This window comes from Eulemur rufifrons, chromosome 3 (genome assembly GCF_041146395.1).
Source record: "Eulemur rufifrons isolate Redbay chromosome 3, OSU_ERuf_1, whole genome shotgun sequence".
NCBI lineage: Eukaryota > Metazoa > Chordata > Mammalia > Primates > Lemuridae > Eulemur > Eulemur rufifrons.
Window position 1 is genome coordinate 17,953,137 of NC_090985.1, and position 18,081 is coordinate 17,971,217.

Here is an 18,081-nt window from a genome sequence, read left to right on the forward strand (position 1 = left end):
ACCCTCACCCATGTGGGTGGGCATCACCTCATCGGTTGAGGGCCTGAACAGAACGAAAAGGCAGAGGAAGGGCAAATTCTCTTTTTGAGTTCGGACGTCTATCTTCTCCTGCCCTTGGGCATTGGAGCTCCTGGTTCTCAGACCTACGGATTCTGGGACTCGTACCAGCCCCTCCTCCACTCGCCCCACCCCCAGCCTCAGACCACTGGCCTCAGACTGAGAGTTACATTATCAGCTTTCCTGCTTCTCCAGCTTGCAGATGGCATATTGTGGGGCTTCCCAGCCTCCATAATCACATAAGCCAATTCCCATAATAAATCTCCTCTCGTACATCTGTATATCCTATTGATTCTGTTTCTCTGGAGAACCCTGCCTAATACAAACAGGTAGTAACTGCCCATGTGTTAAGCATTGTGCTGGATGCTGGGAATTCAGGATGAATGAAATTATTCAGGAAGTAATAATATATTTAGGGAGAGTGATCAATAGGCGTCATGGATTTTCCTGTTATCATCCTGTTATTGATTTCTACTTTAATTCCACAGTGGTCAGAGAAAACACTATATGGTTTTGATTATTTTAAATTTGTTGAGCTTTGTTTTATGGTCCAGAATATGATCCTTCTTGGTATATATGGTTTGTGGGCACTTGAACAGAATGTATATTCTGCTGTTGTTGGGTGTTCTATAAATATCAATGAGGTTCTATTGGTTGATGGTGGTGTTGAGTTCTTCTATATCCTTGCTGATTTTGTGTCTAGTTATTCTACCAATTGTTGAGAGAGGAGTGTTGAAGTTTTCCAGCTAATAATTGTGGATTTGTTAATTTCTCCTTTCAGTTCTATCTGGTTCTGCTTCACATATTTTGCAGCTCTGTTGTACGGCACCTACACATTCAGGATTGCTCTGTCTTTGTGGTGGATTGACCCTTTTATCATTATGTAATAGCCTTTTCTGTCTCTGGCAATTTTCTTGAAGTCTACTTTATCTGATATTAATATAGCCACTCTTTCTTCCTTTGATAATGTTCGCATAATATATTTTTCCATCCTGTTACTTTTTTAAATTTACTTTTTTTGAGATGGGGTCCCACTATGTTGCCCAAGCTGGAGTGTAGTGGCTCTTTCACAGGTGTGATCATAACGCGCTACAGCCTCGAACTCACCAGCTCAAGGGATCCTGCTCCTTCAGCCTCCCACATAGCTGGGGCTACAGGTGCACACCATTATGCCCAGTGCCATATGAATTTTAGAATCAGCTTGTCCATTTCTAATTTAAGAGTCTGTTCTGCTTGGGTACTGATTGTGATAGCATTGACTCTTTGTATCAATTTGGGAAGAACTGACATTTTAATAATATTTAGTCTTCAAATCCATGAACGAGATATATCTCCCCATTTATTTAGGCCCTATCTTTAATTTATCTCAGCAATGTTTTATAGTTTCCACTGTATAGGTCATGCATATATGTCTTAGGCAGCTTGGGCTGCCAGAACAATATACTACATAGACTGTGTATATGTGTGGCTTGAACAACAGAAACATGTTTCCCACAGTTCTGGAGGCTGGAAAAACCAGGATCAAATTGCAGATGATTCAGTTCCCTAGCGAGGGCTTTCTTCTTGGCTTGCAGATGGCTGCCTTCTCACCATGTCCTCACATAGCGAAGAAAGAGAAAGGAAGCTCTCTGGTGTTGCTTATAAGGACATTAATCCCATCATGAGGGCCACACATTCGTGATCTCGTCTAAACCCAATTACTTCCCCAAAGCCCCATCTCCAAGTGCTATCACACTGAGGCTTAGGCTTCAACATATGAATCTTGAGAGATAGAACTCAGTCCATGGCAACGTATTTGTCAGATTTATCTCTGAATTTGATCATATTTTTGATGTTATTGTAAATGATTGTTTTTTATTTTTAATTCCAACAGTTCATTGCTAGTAAATATAAATACAAATGGTTTTCATATATTTATATTCCATACTACAATTTTTCTAAATTCACTTATTAGTTCTAACAGCTTTTTATAGATTCCATCTGATTTCTACACCAATGATGTCATCTATAAGAGTTTTAATTCTTTCTTTCCAATCTAGATGGTTTTTATTTCTTACTTGCCTCATCACACCAGAGAACCTCCAGTACAATGATTAGTGGAAGTCATGACAGTAGACATCTTTACCTTGTTCCTGATCTTAAGGGTAAAGTGTTCAGACTTTCACTGTTATGATGTTAGTGGTAGATTTTTCATAGAAGCCTTTTATCAGGTTCCCTTCCATTCCTAGTTTCTGAGAGTTTTTATGAGAAATGGATGTTGGATTTTGAAAATTGCTTTTTCCTGCATTTATCAGGATGATCATACGTTTTTTTCTTTTTTTGTGTGAGTTTGTAAATATGAGGAATTACAATAATTTATTTTCTAATGTTAAACCAACCTTCAATTCCTGGGATACAGCCATCTGGTAAAGATGTACTATTCCTTTAAAAATTTTATTGGATTTGATTTGCAAAATTTTTGTTTAGAATTTTTGACTTTATGCTCATGAGGGATATTGGTCTGTAGTTTTCTTGTAATGTCATTGTCTTGTTTTTGTATCAGGACAATGTTAGCCTCAGAGACTGAGTTGGTAAGGATTTCTTCCTCTTTGGTTTTCTGGGAGAGTTTGCCTAGAATTGGTACTATTTCTTCTTTAAATGTTTAGTAGAACTTATCAGGAAAGTCCTCTGGGCCTTGAGTTTTCTTTGTGGCAAGGTTTTTAATTATCAATTTAATACACACAGCGTTGCTCTGATTATCTGTTTCTTCCTGAGTAACGTTTGGGAGTATGTGTCTTTCAAGGTTTTGTCATTTCATCTAAGTTGTCAAATGTATTAGCATAAAGTTGTTCATAAAATTGCTTTTATGAACTATGTAGCTTTTTTATAGCAAAGAATCTCTAGTGATGATACCAGTCTCATTCCTAATATTTAAAATTTGTGTCTTCTCTTCTTCCCCTAATCAGTCTGACCAAAAGTTTACCAATTTTATTGATCTTCTCAGAGAACCAGCCTTGAGTTTTTCTTGATATTCTCTATTTTTCTTTTTTCTATTTTAATGATTTATGCTCTGTTCTTCCTTCTTCTGCTTACATTGGATGTCTTTTGTTCTTCTTTTTCTAGTTTCTTAAGTAGAAGCTGAGGTCATTGATTTGAAACCCTTCTTTTCTAATGAAAGAATTCAGTGCTATAAATACCTCTCCAACTACCACTTAAATTTTGATGTGTGCATTTTCATTTTCATTTCTATATAATATTTTCTAATTTCCCTCTAGATTTCTTCTTTGGCCCAGGGATTATTTAGAAGTATATTATCTACTTTACCCATATTTGGAGATTTTCCAAATAGCTTTCTGTTACTGATTTCTGTTTTAATTTCACTGTGGTCAGAGAACATTTTATTTTAATTGAATCCCTTTAAATTTACTAAGACTTGTTTTTTGGCTTAGAATATGGTCTGTCTAAATATTCTATGTATACTTTCAAAGAATGTACATTCTGCTGTTGTTATATAAATGTCAATTAAGTCAAATTGTTTGATAGTGAACCTTTGCATGATAATTTTAATTTGAATTAACACAAAAACCTAAAAAGTAAACTTTAAATTCTAGGCAATATTGAAAAAGAAAACATCAAAAATTCCACCAAATCCTTTAAAATATTCCACTTAATGGAATTTAAGTTAATAAAATAATTGGAGGAAGCCAAATGAAAAAATAAAAAATTGCATGTCAAGAGATTATTGATCTATTGACCCAATTTAGAAAATCACAAGATATTAGAGCTGAACGAGACCTCAGAGACTTGACCAAACATCTTATTTTACAGCAACTCTGAAAAACCATGAAATGTGTTCAGGGCAACACACGGAATTTGTGACGTGCTTCCCCTATATGACTGTTTACCTGCTCCATGGTGCAAAAGATGTGAGCATCATCCTGCTGGAAGCGCCTGACTCGGGTCAAGCCACTCAAAGTCCCTGACAGTTCATTTCTATGCAGAACTCCAAAATCAGCAAATCTAATAGGCATTTCCCTCCAAGATCGTGGACGATGGGCAAACATCAGACTAGGAAAGATGAAATAACACACAGCTTTTACATAGCACAGAAAAGATAAAGTAATTATCTATATATTAAGAAATCATAATTAAGCCTCAAGATTTGTAAACTCCTTATGGCTCTTAGATCACCAGGGAAAAAATTTTTTTTCTATGAATTATTGAATCCTGTATTTACATCACTGCAGCACTCTGAAAAAGAACCTTGTCTAACATCAGCTTGCCTAACAAGCATTTTCCCAGAAATGCTGTTCCCTGTCCTCATCCACCCAGTGAATCTCCACTTACTGTTTATACTTCCTTTCAAAAGCTACTTCTTAAGAGAAGCCCTCCTGGACACTTCCCTAGACAGGCTATCAGTCTCTCCTCAGGTTCCCAAAACACCTTGAACGTGCCACCATTGTGGCACTGGTCATACTCTTTTATAACTGATTGTCTGCATATCTGTCCCTGACCACTCTGCTTATGAGCTCCACGAGGGGGGATGAATTGTGTCTTAATCACCTCTGCACGTCTAGCACCAAGCATGGGAAGCACTCAACCAATGTTCTCTGTTGAATGAAAGACTTCTTTTCTGCAGAAAGCACTCCTGGCTCCCATACCCCATTGCCCCTAAGCCACTGTGGTCTTGGTTCCTTATTCTAAGGTGTGAAAAGACAAAATTACATTCTCTACTTAGCCTTACTTAATTATAGTTAAAATCCCAGGCTACAGCTTTAAATGATATCTAATGGGAAAAAGAGTTAAGAAACTGTTTTAACACAAGTGTTTTAGAGAATGCAGAGCACTAGCTTAGCTTCCACCTTCTGATTAGAAATGGAGGTTATAGAAAGTTTACATACAAGTTTTTCTAAAATTAAAGTTACAAACATTTTTTTACATGTCATCATCATAAAGTTGAATTTATTTTAGTCTTCACTTAAAAGAGCAAAGAGTTTTCAGAGTGTTCAGAGATTGTTTTAATAATTACCTTCTAAGGTAAATTTACTTGAAACTGTGTGATAATACAAAACTACAATTGTTGGGATTTGTGTGTGCGTGTGTGTGTGTGTGTGTGTGTGTGTGTAGAACTGTGCCTATTCACTTCAAGTTGTAAAATGTGCTTGTCTTACAAGGCTGAATTTGCGTACCAACTTTATGATAATTACAATCTTTCATAGAATCGAAGACAACATCGATTGTAAAATGGATCTTTATTTCATGTACCCCTAAGAAAGGAAATAACTATTCATTAAATTATGACATAATACTAACATGCCACCAATGATAAGATGCATCCCAAATTCAGAGATGTTGAAATGTGAGGGAAAAAGGTATCTTGGAATCAATGAAATCTAGTAACCCACTGATTAACCCCACTGATCGTTATAATCAACCCAGCAATATGTAAGAACTAAATGTTCTGCAAATATGAATATTTTAATTGTGTTACTATTATTAAGAAAAATATTATAATAACTTATGAAATTGATACATAATGTATATCCTCTAAAGAACTACAAAAAACTAAATGGCTTCCAGCTAACATTCCACACCTGCCAAAGCTCAAACATATTTTTAAAAGTATATTTATTCTTCAAAGAAAACAACTTGGTAAAGATGGTTAGTAATCACCACTCTTCAAATGAAAGGAATCACTTAATTCCAAAAAGCAGAATAATAATATTAAAAGCTAATTATGATGAAGTGTGCTATGCACGCGTATGCAAAGATCTGCTTCACTTCTAATACTCACCAGTGCCCTGGACAATTCATGGGTTTAAGGGCAAAAGTGTCCTTTTCAATCTCAAAGGCAAACATGTTCTCACTGTAATGCTGCCAGTGGCCAGAGGTTTCCCAGAGTTTACTGTTGTACACATTGGGAGAGACCACTTCCGTGAAGTTACGCTTATGATATTCCTCCTTTAAGATAAATGCATTTAACATTAAAATCTGCTAGGACAGACCACAATTCCATATAAAGTGACACTACAGGCTAATATTTTTAAACTCAGGATCATGTCTTATATTAACTCATGATCAATGTACCCTCAGTTTTAGGTGTGGTGGCTTCTGGATCATGAAAGAAAGATGTATATGTGCTCAGTATAATTTTCATTAAGTATATTTATTTTATAGTATACAATAGTATATAGTACATGATGTTTTAATTCAATTCTTTGAAAATTAGTAACTGAAATACAATATATACAGAAACTTGCTTTAACTATAAACTCCAAAGTCTTTCTACATTCTAGATAAACAGCAGCAATTCTCTCTCTTAAGTAATAAGAATAATTTTAGAATTTAATAAGCCTGAATGCCATGTTGCATGTTACAGTGGTTTTTTTTTTTTTTTATTGTTTGTTTTTGAGACAGGGTCTCACTCTGTTGCCCAGGCTAGAGTGCAGTGGTATCATCATAGCTCACTGCAACCTCAAACTCCTGGGCTCAAGTGAGCCTCCTGCCTCAGCCTCCCAAGTAGCTGAGACTATAAGCATGGGACATCATGCCCAGCTAATTTTTCTATTTTTTATAGAGACAGGGTCTCACTGAGGCTGGTGTTGAACTCCTGACCTCAGGCAGGGCACCTCAGCCTCCCAGAGTGCTAGGATCACAGGCATAAGCTACCACACCCAGCCCATGTTATAGTTTTGACTTATTTAGTTTTAAATAGAAATAAAATCAATAATTTTCATTTATAACAATTTAAGTAGTTTATATCTATTTAAGTCATAAGCTAGCTTCTCTCCCTCCCTACCTATTAACAGCTTCCCTAACTGAATTGCTGGGAACAGAAAATAGTTTTTCAAGCAAAGTTTTAATTTTACTTAAACTTCCTTTTTTTTCCTTTACAATATCAATTTGGTGATCTTTCTTGGGTAATTATTGTGCACTTTCAAATAATGTATTCTTGGTAAATATTCCATGTGCACTTTCAAAAATGTATATTCTGCTGTTGTTCTATAAATGTCAATTAGGTCAAATTGTTTGATAATGTTCAATAGTGACACTGTGCATGATGACTTTAATTTGAATTAACACCAAAACCTGAAAAAGTAAGAATCCTTAGATTCTGAACATTTGTAAATCAGTTAATAGACATACCATTATCATCATGATCTGGCACAAATGTAGACCACCCTACATTAGGCAAGTTTAAAAAAAAACCATAATATTTTAAAATTACTAACAGTGATAGTTTTGTATCACTGAAAGGGATATTATCAGTTGCTCTTCAGCAGGGCATCTCTTCAGTCCAATAGTGCATAGCTTGGTTCTCAGCCATTCAGTAAAGTGCTTTACATGCCCTGTTTAAACTGGGTGCAGTGGCTCACACCTGTAATCCTAGCACTCCGGGAGGCCGAGGCTAGAGGATCTCTTGAGGCCAGGAGTTTGAGACCAGCCTGAGCAAGAGGGAGACCTCGTCTCTACAAAAAATAGAAAAATCTAGCCAGACATGGTGGCACACACCTATAGTCCCAGCTACTTGAGAAGCTGAGGCAGGAGAATCACTTGAGCCCAGGAGTTTGAGGTTGCAGTGAGCTATGATGATGCCACTGCACTCTAGCCAACCAGGTGACAAAGTAAGACTCTATCTCAAAAAAAAAAAAAAAAAAAAGAAAAGAAAAGAAAAAGAAAGAAAGAAAAGTACTAAACTAGAAAACTTCAACAAAATTATATCAAGAATGGCAGTAATGGCCGGGCGCGGTGGCTCACGCCTGTAATCCTAGCACTCTGGGAGGCCGAGGTGGGTGGATCGTTTGAGCTCAGGAGTTCGAGACCAGCCTGAGCAAGAGCGAGACCCCATCTCTACTAAAAAAATAGAAAGAAATGATATGGACAGCTAAAAATATATATATAGAAAAAATTAGCCGGGCATGGTGGTGCATGCCTGTAGTCCCAGCTACTCGGGAGGCTGAGACAGGAGGATCGCTTGAGCTCAGGAGTTTGAGGTTGCTGTGAGCTAGGCTGACGCCACGGCACTCATTCTAGCCTGGGCAACAGAGTGAGACTCTGTCTCAAAAGAAAAAAAAAAAAAAAAAAAAAAGAATGGCAGTAATTATTTGGTGGCTGTGTCACATGGTTCTATATATTCAGATTAAATAAGGTCCCAGAAATTAAGGGAGGGGCGTGTATGTGTATTTGCTTTTACTAAAGACTACTTTTAAAGCCTAGCTCAAGAGATAATTGCTCAATGGTTTTTTAATGCACTCTGAACATAATCATGTTAGGAATTTATGTTTTGTTGAGGTATTTAGAAATGATTTTGAAGTATCCCTGCACCACCCACCCACTCACCCCCCAAATTCATAAGCTGATTTCTTAACCCCCTAGGTGATGGCATTAGGAGGTGGGGCCTTTGGCAAGTGATTGGGTGATAAGGGTGGATCCCTAATGAATGGGATTGGCTTCCTTAGAAAAGAAATCCCAGAGAGTTCTCTGGGCCTCTTTCTGCCATGTGAAATTACAATGAGAAGTCAGCAGTCTGAAGCCTGAAACAGGGTCTTCACCAGAATCCAACCATGCTGGGACTCGGATCTCAGACTTTCAGCTTCTAGAATTGTGATATATAAATAAATTTCTATTGTTTATAAGCCACCCAGTCTGTGGTACTTGTTGTAGCAGCCCAAAATGACTAAGACAATCCCCTATGAGATGAAGTGCCAACAATACCATATTTATAATAAAATATAAATATTATAGGATGTGTATGCTGCCTTATCTCTGCATATGATAATATGCATATGTAATATACATTGTTTTGTCTCTCACACACACATATACATAAGAGAAAGATAAAGCAAATGAGCAAAATATTACCCCTTGATAAATGCAGATGAAGGAAATATGGATTTTCATTGTACTGCACTTCAACTTTTTTATAGATTTGAACTTTTCAAAGAGAAAATTGGGGGGAAAATATAGCTGATACCATGTCATTAATTTCTTTCTCTAAGGAGTAAAGAAAAATCAAGTGCTGGGAAACAGTAAACACTCAGTGACTGAGCAGTTTACAGCTCAGTCTGGTCTCCTAAAGAAATCCAGGCAATTTATTCTGAACATTAAAAACCCTATTTCATCCCTGAGGTAGTAATTTAAGGTTATTGTACATACTGAATCTCTTCCTGAACCTACTGACTGGGCCACTTGGAAATCTCTAAACAGCTTCCAAATATCAGTGTCATAAAGAAATTATTTTCAAGTAATTTCTCATTATAAAAAAAAAGCAATTCCATATAAAGAGCTTCTTCCCAAAATCTCATTAAAATCACATTAAAGGAAGTTTTTATAAAAGCCTAAATCTACAAGGACAAGGAGAAAAGGAGAGATGAATGCTGTAATACTTCAGAACCTGGAAAGTAGGTGAACCAGTGTTAATTGCCTCAGAAGACCTGGGAAAGGCAAAACTAAGTTGGCAGTGGGAGAATCCCAGAAGCAAGCCTACTTTGGCTGGGTATAGATTTCTCTACTTTACATTTTTAAGGAATTGTTCCTGCCTTCTATTTTTTTGTGTGTGTCCATTGAAAATTTCAATGACACTCTAATACCAAGTCCTATGTCTATGGATTTTTCTCTCTGGAAACTTTTAGGATCTTTTCTTTATCACTAGAACTTTGGAATCTCTCAATAATGTGTCTTGGTGTCCAAGGAAAGAATGCTTTCATCAAAAAACCCAGACACACTTCTCTTGGGACTTGAGATTGTCCCTTGCCCTGTACGGACTCCCTTTGCTATTGAATTAACAAGCAGAGAATGCCTTACTACACTGGCCAAGATGATTGATCTCAATTATTGGGGGAAATTGTGTTGTTGTGATATAATGGAGTAAGGAGGACTATGTCTAGAAGTCAGTGGGGAGCCTTAGGTATCTCTACATTCAATAATAATAGTCAGTGGGAAACCTGGCAACCACATAAAGATGGGATTACTAGGAACTTGGATCCTATAGGAAGGTTTGGGTCATCCACTGTTACTGGTCGAATTGTATCCTCCAAAAAAGATATTTTGAAGTCCTAATTTCCAGTACTGCAGGACCTTATTTGGAAATAGGGTCTTCATAGAGGTAATTAAATTAAGATGAGGTCATTAAGGTAGGTAGGTTCTAATTCAATATTACTGGTGCCTTTATAAAAAGGGGGAAATCCAGACACAGAGACAAATGCACACAGAGGGAAGATGGAGTGGAGGCACACAGGGACAACACCATGTGAAGACGGAGGGTTGGAGCGATGCTTCTACAAGCCAAGGAACACCAAAGGTGAGTTGCAAACCACCTATAGCTAGGAAGAGGCAAGGAAGGATTCCCTTACACGTTTTAGAGGGAATATGTCCCTGAAAACACCTTGTTTTCACACTTCTGGCTTCCAAGACTGGGAGATAATAAATTCCTGTTGTTTTAAGTCATCTAGTTTATGGTACTTTGTTACAATACTCTAGGAAACTAACACACCTACCGAGTAAGACACTCTGCCCATCTGGGGTGCTGGCAGGATAAGCGAAACCTGGACTGGGTGGTGGAAGAAAGAGGCTCTGACTTATCAGCTTGGGCCTTGTGTACATCTACAGAGGCTGGCACTGGAACAGTTACATTTAATTATTTCTTTTCTCGAATCCATATAGGAAAAGCGCTGATGGTGGCTGATGGCACAATTTAGATGTAGGTAAAATAGAACTGACATCACTACATGCTGACACATTGGCTGATGGGACTTTGTGCAAGGAAACAGATGTCTTCACATAAGCAAAGGACAAGAAAGGATGCTGAGAGGCACAGGGACAAGCGCACTGGCTACTCTCCGTTGCCACTGCCTGTCCCACCCACGCTAACCCCCTTTCCTTCCTTCTCTGCCCTGTTCAGTGTTGCCAAAAGCTGACTTCTGTGGACTCCATCACCAGGGTTACTTGCTGTGATGGTTAACTTTTTAAATTTTATAAAATATGCTTTTTTTATTTTCAGTACATTAGTAAAACATGCTTATATTATGTTTCATGTGAAAAAAATACAAGATGCATAAAGAAAAACTTAACACCCCTCTCTCATTCCACCCTTTACTGCTCTGAAATAACGCTAACAGCCTGTGTTACTGTATTTCAAACCTCTTTTGCATGCTTCCCCCCACCACACACACACACACATACAGGCTTTTGTTGTTTGCTTTTTGTTTTTATAAAATAATGGGTACACTACACACATTCCTCTGTAACTTCCAGTTTTCAATATTAAGGTATATTGGACACACCTTCAAGTTAGTACACATGGATTTATTTTCAATAGCGGTATGGTATTCTATTGTGTGGAAATAAGCATTCAATTGGTCCACTATTGAGGAACATTAGAATTCCAATTTTTAAATACTACAAATAATTCTGCAGTAAAATTTTAATATAATTTTAATTCTACATTATAGATTTCCTCTAAGAATATTGGTAGGTATGTGCATTTTTCACATTAATATTTATTACCAGATTATCTTAGTAGCAATTTAAACCTTCTCCAACAGTGTAAGATAATGATTGTTTCCGCACATTTCCTTCAGTAATGAATATTATTAGTACTTTTTAATTGGTACCAATCTTATGAGTAAAAATGTTATCTCAGTATTTTTTTTTTTACTTTTTGTCATTTAAAATAAATTTTATTGTGTATATTTGAGATTTACAACACGATGTTATGGGTTACATATAGATGGTAAAATGGTTACTATAGTGAAGCAGATTTTAACACATCTGTCATCTCACATAGTTATCTTTTTGTGACAAGAACAGCTAAGATCTTATTTATAATAGTCCCTCCTAAAATATAATTATATTAACTTTAACCCTCATGTTGTACATTAGATATCTAAACTTGCTCATCCTACATGTGTGCTATTTTGTATCCTTTGAGCTACATCTCTCCATTTCCTCTCCCCGCCCCCACTCCGCTCCTGTCCATGGTAACCACTGTTTAATTCTCTATCTCTGTGTATTTGAGATTTCTCTTTTTAAAAATATCCCGCATATAAATTAGATCATGCAATATTTTTCTTTCTGTGTCTGGCTTATTTCATTTGGCATGATGTCCTCCAGGTCCATCCATGTTGGGGCAAATGACTAGATTTCCTTCTTCTTTTAGGGATGAATAATATTCCATTATGTGTGTGTGTGTATGTGTGTATGTGTATGTGTGTTCATACGTACACCACATTTTCTTTATTCATTCTTCCGTCAATGAACATTTAGGCTGTTTCCATATCTAGGCTATTGTGACCATGGTGATTTCATCTCCTCTGGGTATATGCCCAGAAGAGGGATTGCTGGGTCATATGGTAGTTCTATTTCTAATTTCTTTAAGAACCTCCATATTGTGTTGCATAACGGCTGTATCAATCTATATTCCCACCAACAGTGTCCCAGAGCTCCCTTTTCTCTAAACCTTTGCCAACATTTCCTACCTTTTGTCTTTTTGATAATGGCCTGTGATGGTTAATTTTCTGTGTCAACTTGACTGTGCCAAGGGGTGCCTAGATTAAACATTATTTCTGGATGCTGTGAGAGTGTTTCTGGATGAGATTAGCATTTGAATTGGTGGACTCAAAAAGTAGATCACTCTCCCCATTGGGGATGAGCATCACCCAATCTGTTGAGTGCCTGAATAGAATGACAAAGTGGAGGAAGGAGGCACTTGCTATTTGCTCTTTTGGTTTCCTGCCTGCTTGATTGAGCTGAGACATCAGTCCTATCCTTGCCATAAAACTAAGCCAGAACCTGTCTATGGTTGGTGGTCTCTTATCAGGAAGGAATGCTGGTCAGTTGTGTAAATCAGCAGTGGAGCAAGTCTTTCAAAAGGGCTGGTTTCTGCTTAACTCTTAGGAAAGAAAGCCTTATGGTGGTTAGGGGTGCAGGGGGTATAACAAGGTGTGTCCAACCTCCTGTCCTGTCATGGCTGGGAACTCAGTTTTTAAGGTTTCTTTGGATCCCTTTGGCCAAGAGGGGGTTTGTTTAGTCAGTTGAGGGCTTATGATTTATTTTCCTTTCTCAGTTATGGAAGCACCTACATCCAATGCAAAATTCTGTTCTGGTTGTCTACTGCAGCATAGCAAAGTGTTTCTTCAGTTGACATAACAATAACCCAAAACATGTAGGAGCCAGGTGGTGGGCAGATGCTTAGAAGGGCCTCAGAGTGACTGTCTGTGAAGACTTGAAGAACAGTGAGGAAAATGTTATTGGAGGTCAAAGAAAAGGTGACCCTTATGATGTCATGCCAGAAATAGACTGGGTAACACTGTCACCAGAGGTTAACATGGAAAGCAGAAAGGGTACACAAAGAACTCATGGGTTTAGCTGGGGAAATGTCCAGGCAGAATCTAGAAATGGACAACTGAGTTTTTCTAGCTGCTTGTGTTAAAATACAAGAGAGACATAAACTAACACTAATTCACTTTTTGAGCCAAATTTAGGGGAAACATAAAAGGACCTACTGGGTTCAAAAATGAAACTTTCTCATACTTAGACCCTCCCAACAAAAGACTCACAAAGAAGAATGACTTGAGGACAAAGATAAAGTTCAGATTACAATCATCAAAGCATGGTCTTAGGGTAAAGATCTTCAGGGTGTGGCCGTAGGACCCTTGTGAAGCCTTCAGAAGGGTCTACTGTATGTGTACCTAGTAAGGCTTCTAACCATCTTAAGAGTGTGCTTTGTAGATCCTCTCAGTCAAACATGAAGGCTTTTAAGATTCTTAAGTGTGTTGTCTCACAGCAGCCTCGAAGGTAGCCCCAGCTAGAGAAGTATTTGTCTCAGAAAGAGATGTGGATGTAGCTTTTATCTAACAGCATTGATTACAAATTTATATAAAAGCCCTCACAAAGTTTTAAAAAGAATAGTACTAGCTTAGTTAAAGATAGCACAAAATGAAAAGAGCTTTATGACCCCCAGTCTTGTATGGAATAAGAACACCAAGGAAGATATTCAGAGGCACTCACGAGCTATTTCTTATGGAAAAGGAAGGATGACTCAGAGGGAAGAATCACAGCCCAGGGGAGCAAAACTAGGTCCTAATCAAAGTGCATTTTTTTATTCTGGAGCAGCGATAACTGTTAGATATCAGAATTTCTATAGACAGTGACTACTATGTGCCCCACCCCTTTTTCAATGGGACTATTTCCTGCATCCTTTTCATCTATCATCATCTTACAATGTGGGGGGATGGGGGGCAGCAGATAACTTGTCTCTTTAGTTCAAAGGTTAGGAAATGTATTTGACAATCTGTACCCAAGGCATTGCACCTGAGGAGTCTCAGCTGCATCTGATCTGATTCAGATGACATATTACTGGATTTTGAGCCAATGTGGTAATTGGATGAGAGTTCGAATACTATGCCACTCTGTGATAGAATATATTGAAACTGCTCATATTAAAATGATGTAAAGCCATAAGGTAGAAATACTGATAAAAAGTCTGATTTCTATAAAAGCATAAATATAGCCAGAAGTTAACCAGCCACTGTTCCCTAACTTCCTTACTGCCGTAACTGCTTATTGCTTAAGTGGCACGTATCCTCCTTGACAGGTGCAAGATTTCTGACTTCCCTAACTGCCTCCATAGACAGCATTGCTATTGCAAAGCCCAAGACTGATCTTTGAGATATTTTTTAGACTCTGAATTCGGAGGCTCCACTGATGTCAACCAGACCTGTAGACATGCATGGGAACGGACCCAAGAAGCCTTGAGATCGCCTGACCAGGAAATTTCCCAGCTGAGAAGATGATTTCTGCTTCCCAACCCTATGAGTTCATCCCTAGCCAACCAGAAGACCCAATTCCCTAGTCTGTTGTTCATCAAACCACCTTTAAAAACTTAAGCCCCCAAATTCTCAGGGAGATGGATTTGAGAAATTACTCCCACCTTCTCACCTGGTGTCTTGTGAAATTAAACTCTTCCTCCACTGCAACACCTGCTTTCTCAGTGTATTGGCTTTTACTGAGTGGTAGGCAAAGGGCCTGGTTGGGCTGTAACAACCCTGGAGGGGAAGAACTGACTTTCCTCCAGTCCTTTGGGACTGAAGAGACATAGATCCACCAGCCTGTCAACTGGAAACCTAAGAAGGCCATGTCCTAGAAACAGGAATGAATTAAAAGTAGATAGAATCTTATTAAAATGAAAGCCAGTCCTAACCAGCACAACCTCTGATTGAATCAAGTGATCAATCTTCAACATGAGCATAAGGTGAATGCTCTAGTGGGAGATATCATCTAGAGCCTCTACATTTATTTTATATACAATATCTGGCATATAATAAAATATTACTAGATATGGGAAGAGATACAACCATATAACTAAAAACCAAGAGAAAAAAACAGCTGAAGTCCCTAAAAAGTTTTTATCCATGATAAGGCCAATTCCCTCAGACAAGGGTATCTGGGAATTCAAAGCTCTCAGCATCATCTTTGTGTGTCAAATATTCCCATCCCAAGCCTCAGGCACCTATGCCTTCCCAACCAGTGTCCTTACCTTAGAATAAGAGATCACTGGGGTTGTGTATTTAAAAGCCTTTAGGATTTTGCAACCCACACAATCAGGCCTTTGACCTGATCATGAGCCATGTCTGTTTGTCTTGCATCTATAAAAAACAAAAGATCCCTTTAAGGCCACCATAAAGGTTTTCTGTTTATTCTCAACCCATTCTATCCTCAACCTTGAGAGTTCAAGGCATCAGGGCTGTGTTAATTTTCCAGCATCCAAAACAGCAGCTGTGGCCAACGTGGTGGCTCACGCCTCTAATCCCACCAATTTGGGAGGCCAAGGTGAGAGGATCGCTTGAGGCTAGGAATTTGAGACCAGCCCGGGCAACATAGTGAGACCCTATCTCTACAAAAAAATAAGAAAAATTAACCAGGTGTGGTGGTGCACACCTGTAGTACCAGCTACTTAGGAGGCTGCAGCAGGAGGATTGCTTGGACTAGGAGTTCAAGGCTGCAGTGAGCCATGATTGTGCCACTGCACTCCAGCCTGGGCAACAGAGCAAGACCCTGCCTCTAAAATAAAATAAAATACATAAAAAATAAAAAACAAAACAGTAGCTGTGAGGGTCATCTCCACCTGCCTAAGTCTCTGATAATCTTTAGTGATTTTTCAAGTCCCACCTCCCTGCCCTCTGATCTGCTACCACTGTCTTGCATTGGCCAATCCCTAGTGGAAGGTATGTAGCCCAGGTGATAGGGTCCATAGAGGTCAGCCTCCAGGGGCACAGCAGAGGAAGAGAAGGAAGAGAGGTAGAGAGGAAGAAGACTTGTGAGGCAAATAGAAAATAACCAGCATATACCATGTATTCTTTTCTCAGAAAGTTATTAAAGAAAGTGATCCCCAAATGAGAGTTATGGATAAACAAGAAAGAAGATAAGGACCAGGAAAGAGGAGATTCAGCATAGGAGAAAGACATGAGGAGAATAGCCCGGATGATGATGAAAAGAAGTCCTAAGGCATCAGTTTGCAAGAATCTTAGCAGAAAGTTAACTCTGAAGTGAGAGGACCAAGTTAAAAAGAAATTACAAGCAATTACTGAATCATTGCAGAATGTGCTGCAAGGAGTTTTGCAGTTTTTGAGAGAACTCTAAGGATGAATTAGTGATAGGCACATAGAAAACTAAGTAAATGAAAATTTTATGTAATTATTATTAATAGTTATAGCAAAGACAATACAGGGCAAGAATGAAAACGTAATCCTAGTAGTCCACATAGACCACCTCCAAATGATATCTACATAGTCCTAACCATGTAAATACTAAATTTCCAATCTATGAACTTGTATTACAAGTAGGTATTTTACACAGCTGGTTTTTCACTCTTTCCTCTAGAGTTGCCAAATCACCTGGGAGTCATGTGATAGACAACAGAGGAGCACCAGAGGTCCATGGAACGCATTTTAAGAAGCAATGCTTCATAGGTTAGCATTCTGTGCCAGAAGAGACACTTTCTCTTTTATTCTCTTTCACAGGAAGTTCCATACTTGGTCCAACACTTATCTTAATATTCTCCATGTTTTATAAACTTATGTGGACAATAGGTGTACTTTATGAAATCCAGGAATATATTTAGGGAAAACAAAAATTATTTCTATTTTTTTATTAGAAGGCACAATCCAGTATCTCACTTTTAGGTTCAAAATTCTTATTACTTGACTAAAATAAAATTAATGGAAATTCTTGACTATTTTATTATGAGAGAAAGGAGTAAAATGTAAAATGGAGTTGAATGAGAATAAAATATTTTAAAAATTAACTTACTCGTATGAAATCCATAAGTGTGTTATAAATGAAGGCTCCTCTGGGTAGGAAAAAACAGCTTCCAGGACTCAGATCATGGAAAAAGAAAAGCTCTTGCTCCTAGATTAAAATAATAATCGCATTTCAAATTTCATCTGTTGTTGCTTAATATTTATAGTACACACATGATGTGCTAGGAATAAAACCTATCATACCCAGTTATTTCCATCTTCTAATAATAGACATTACAAAGCCCCTCAACACTTGTACCTCACTATATACAATAGCACATGTAAAATTACAATTCATATTCATGGTTACTTGGCCTTGAACTTCATTTTTATGTCATCTTTTGTTATTTACTGTTAATTTTCTTACTTGACACACTTGGACTATGGATCTCATGGACAGACAACATGGTAAAAAGATCAGAAAAGTTCATTGCAGAAGGTGGGCTTTAAGTGATGATGATATTTCATGACTCTCACTGACTGAGAGTCTTCCCTGTGCTGGGCACCACCATCCAGTGTCTGGCCTCACATCAACCCTGCAAGGCCACCCAGCAAAGGGTTTCATGGAGTTTCATAAGTGAATAACTTGTCCATTATCTAACACAACTAGTAAGTGTCAGGACTGAGATTAAAACAGATCTAGCTGCTTTCATATTTTCTTTCTACACACTGCTCTGCCTCCCAAATAGAAAGTATGCTATTAAGTGTACACAATGTAAAAAAAAAAAACAAAACCACTTTATTTTTT

At 37.9% G+C, this 18,081-nt stretch overlaps 1 protein-coding gene across 1 annotated transcript in view; it reads right to left on the bottom strand.

Moving 5' to 3' along the window:
* Positions 1-18,081, bottom strand: part of TARS3 (threonyl-tRNA synthetase 3) — a 58,109-nt gene that overhangs the window by 20,560 nt on the left and 19,468 nt on the right. The window contains exons 10-12 of the mRNA XM_069465804.1: positions 17,344-17,442; positions 5,831-5,997; positions 3,942-4,104 (exon numbers count right to left, since the gene is read on the bottom strand). Of these exons, the coding sequence (XP_069321905.1) occupies positions 3,942-4,104; positions 5,831-5,997; positions 17,344-17,442 (429 nt within the window). The remainder of the gene's footprint in view (positions 1-3,941; positions 4,105-5,830; positions 5,998-17,343; positions 17,443-18,081) is intronic.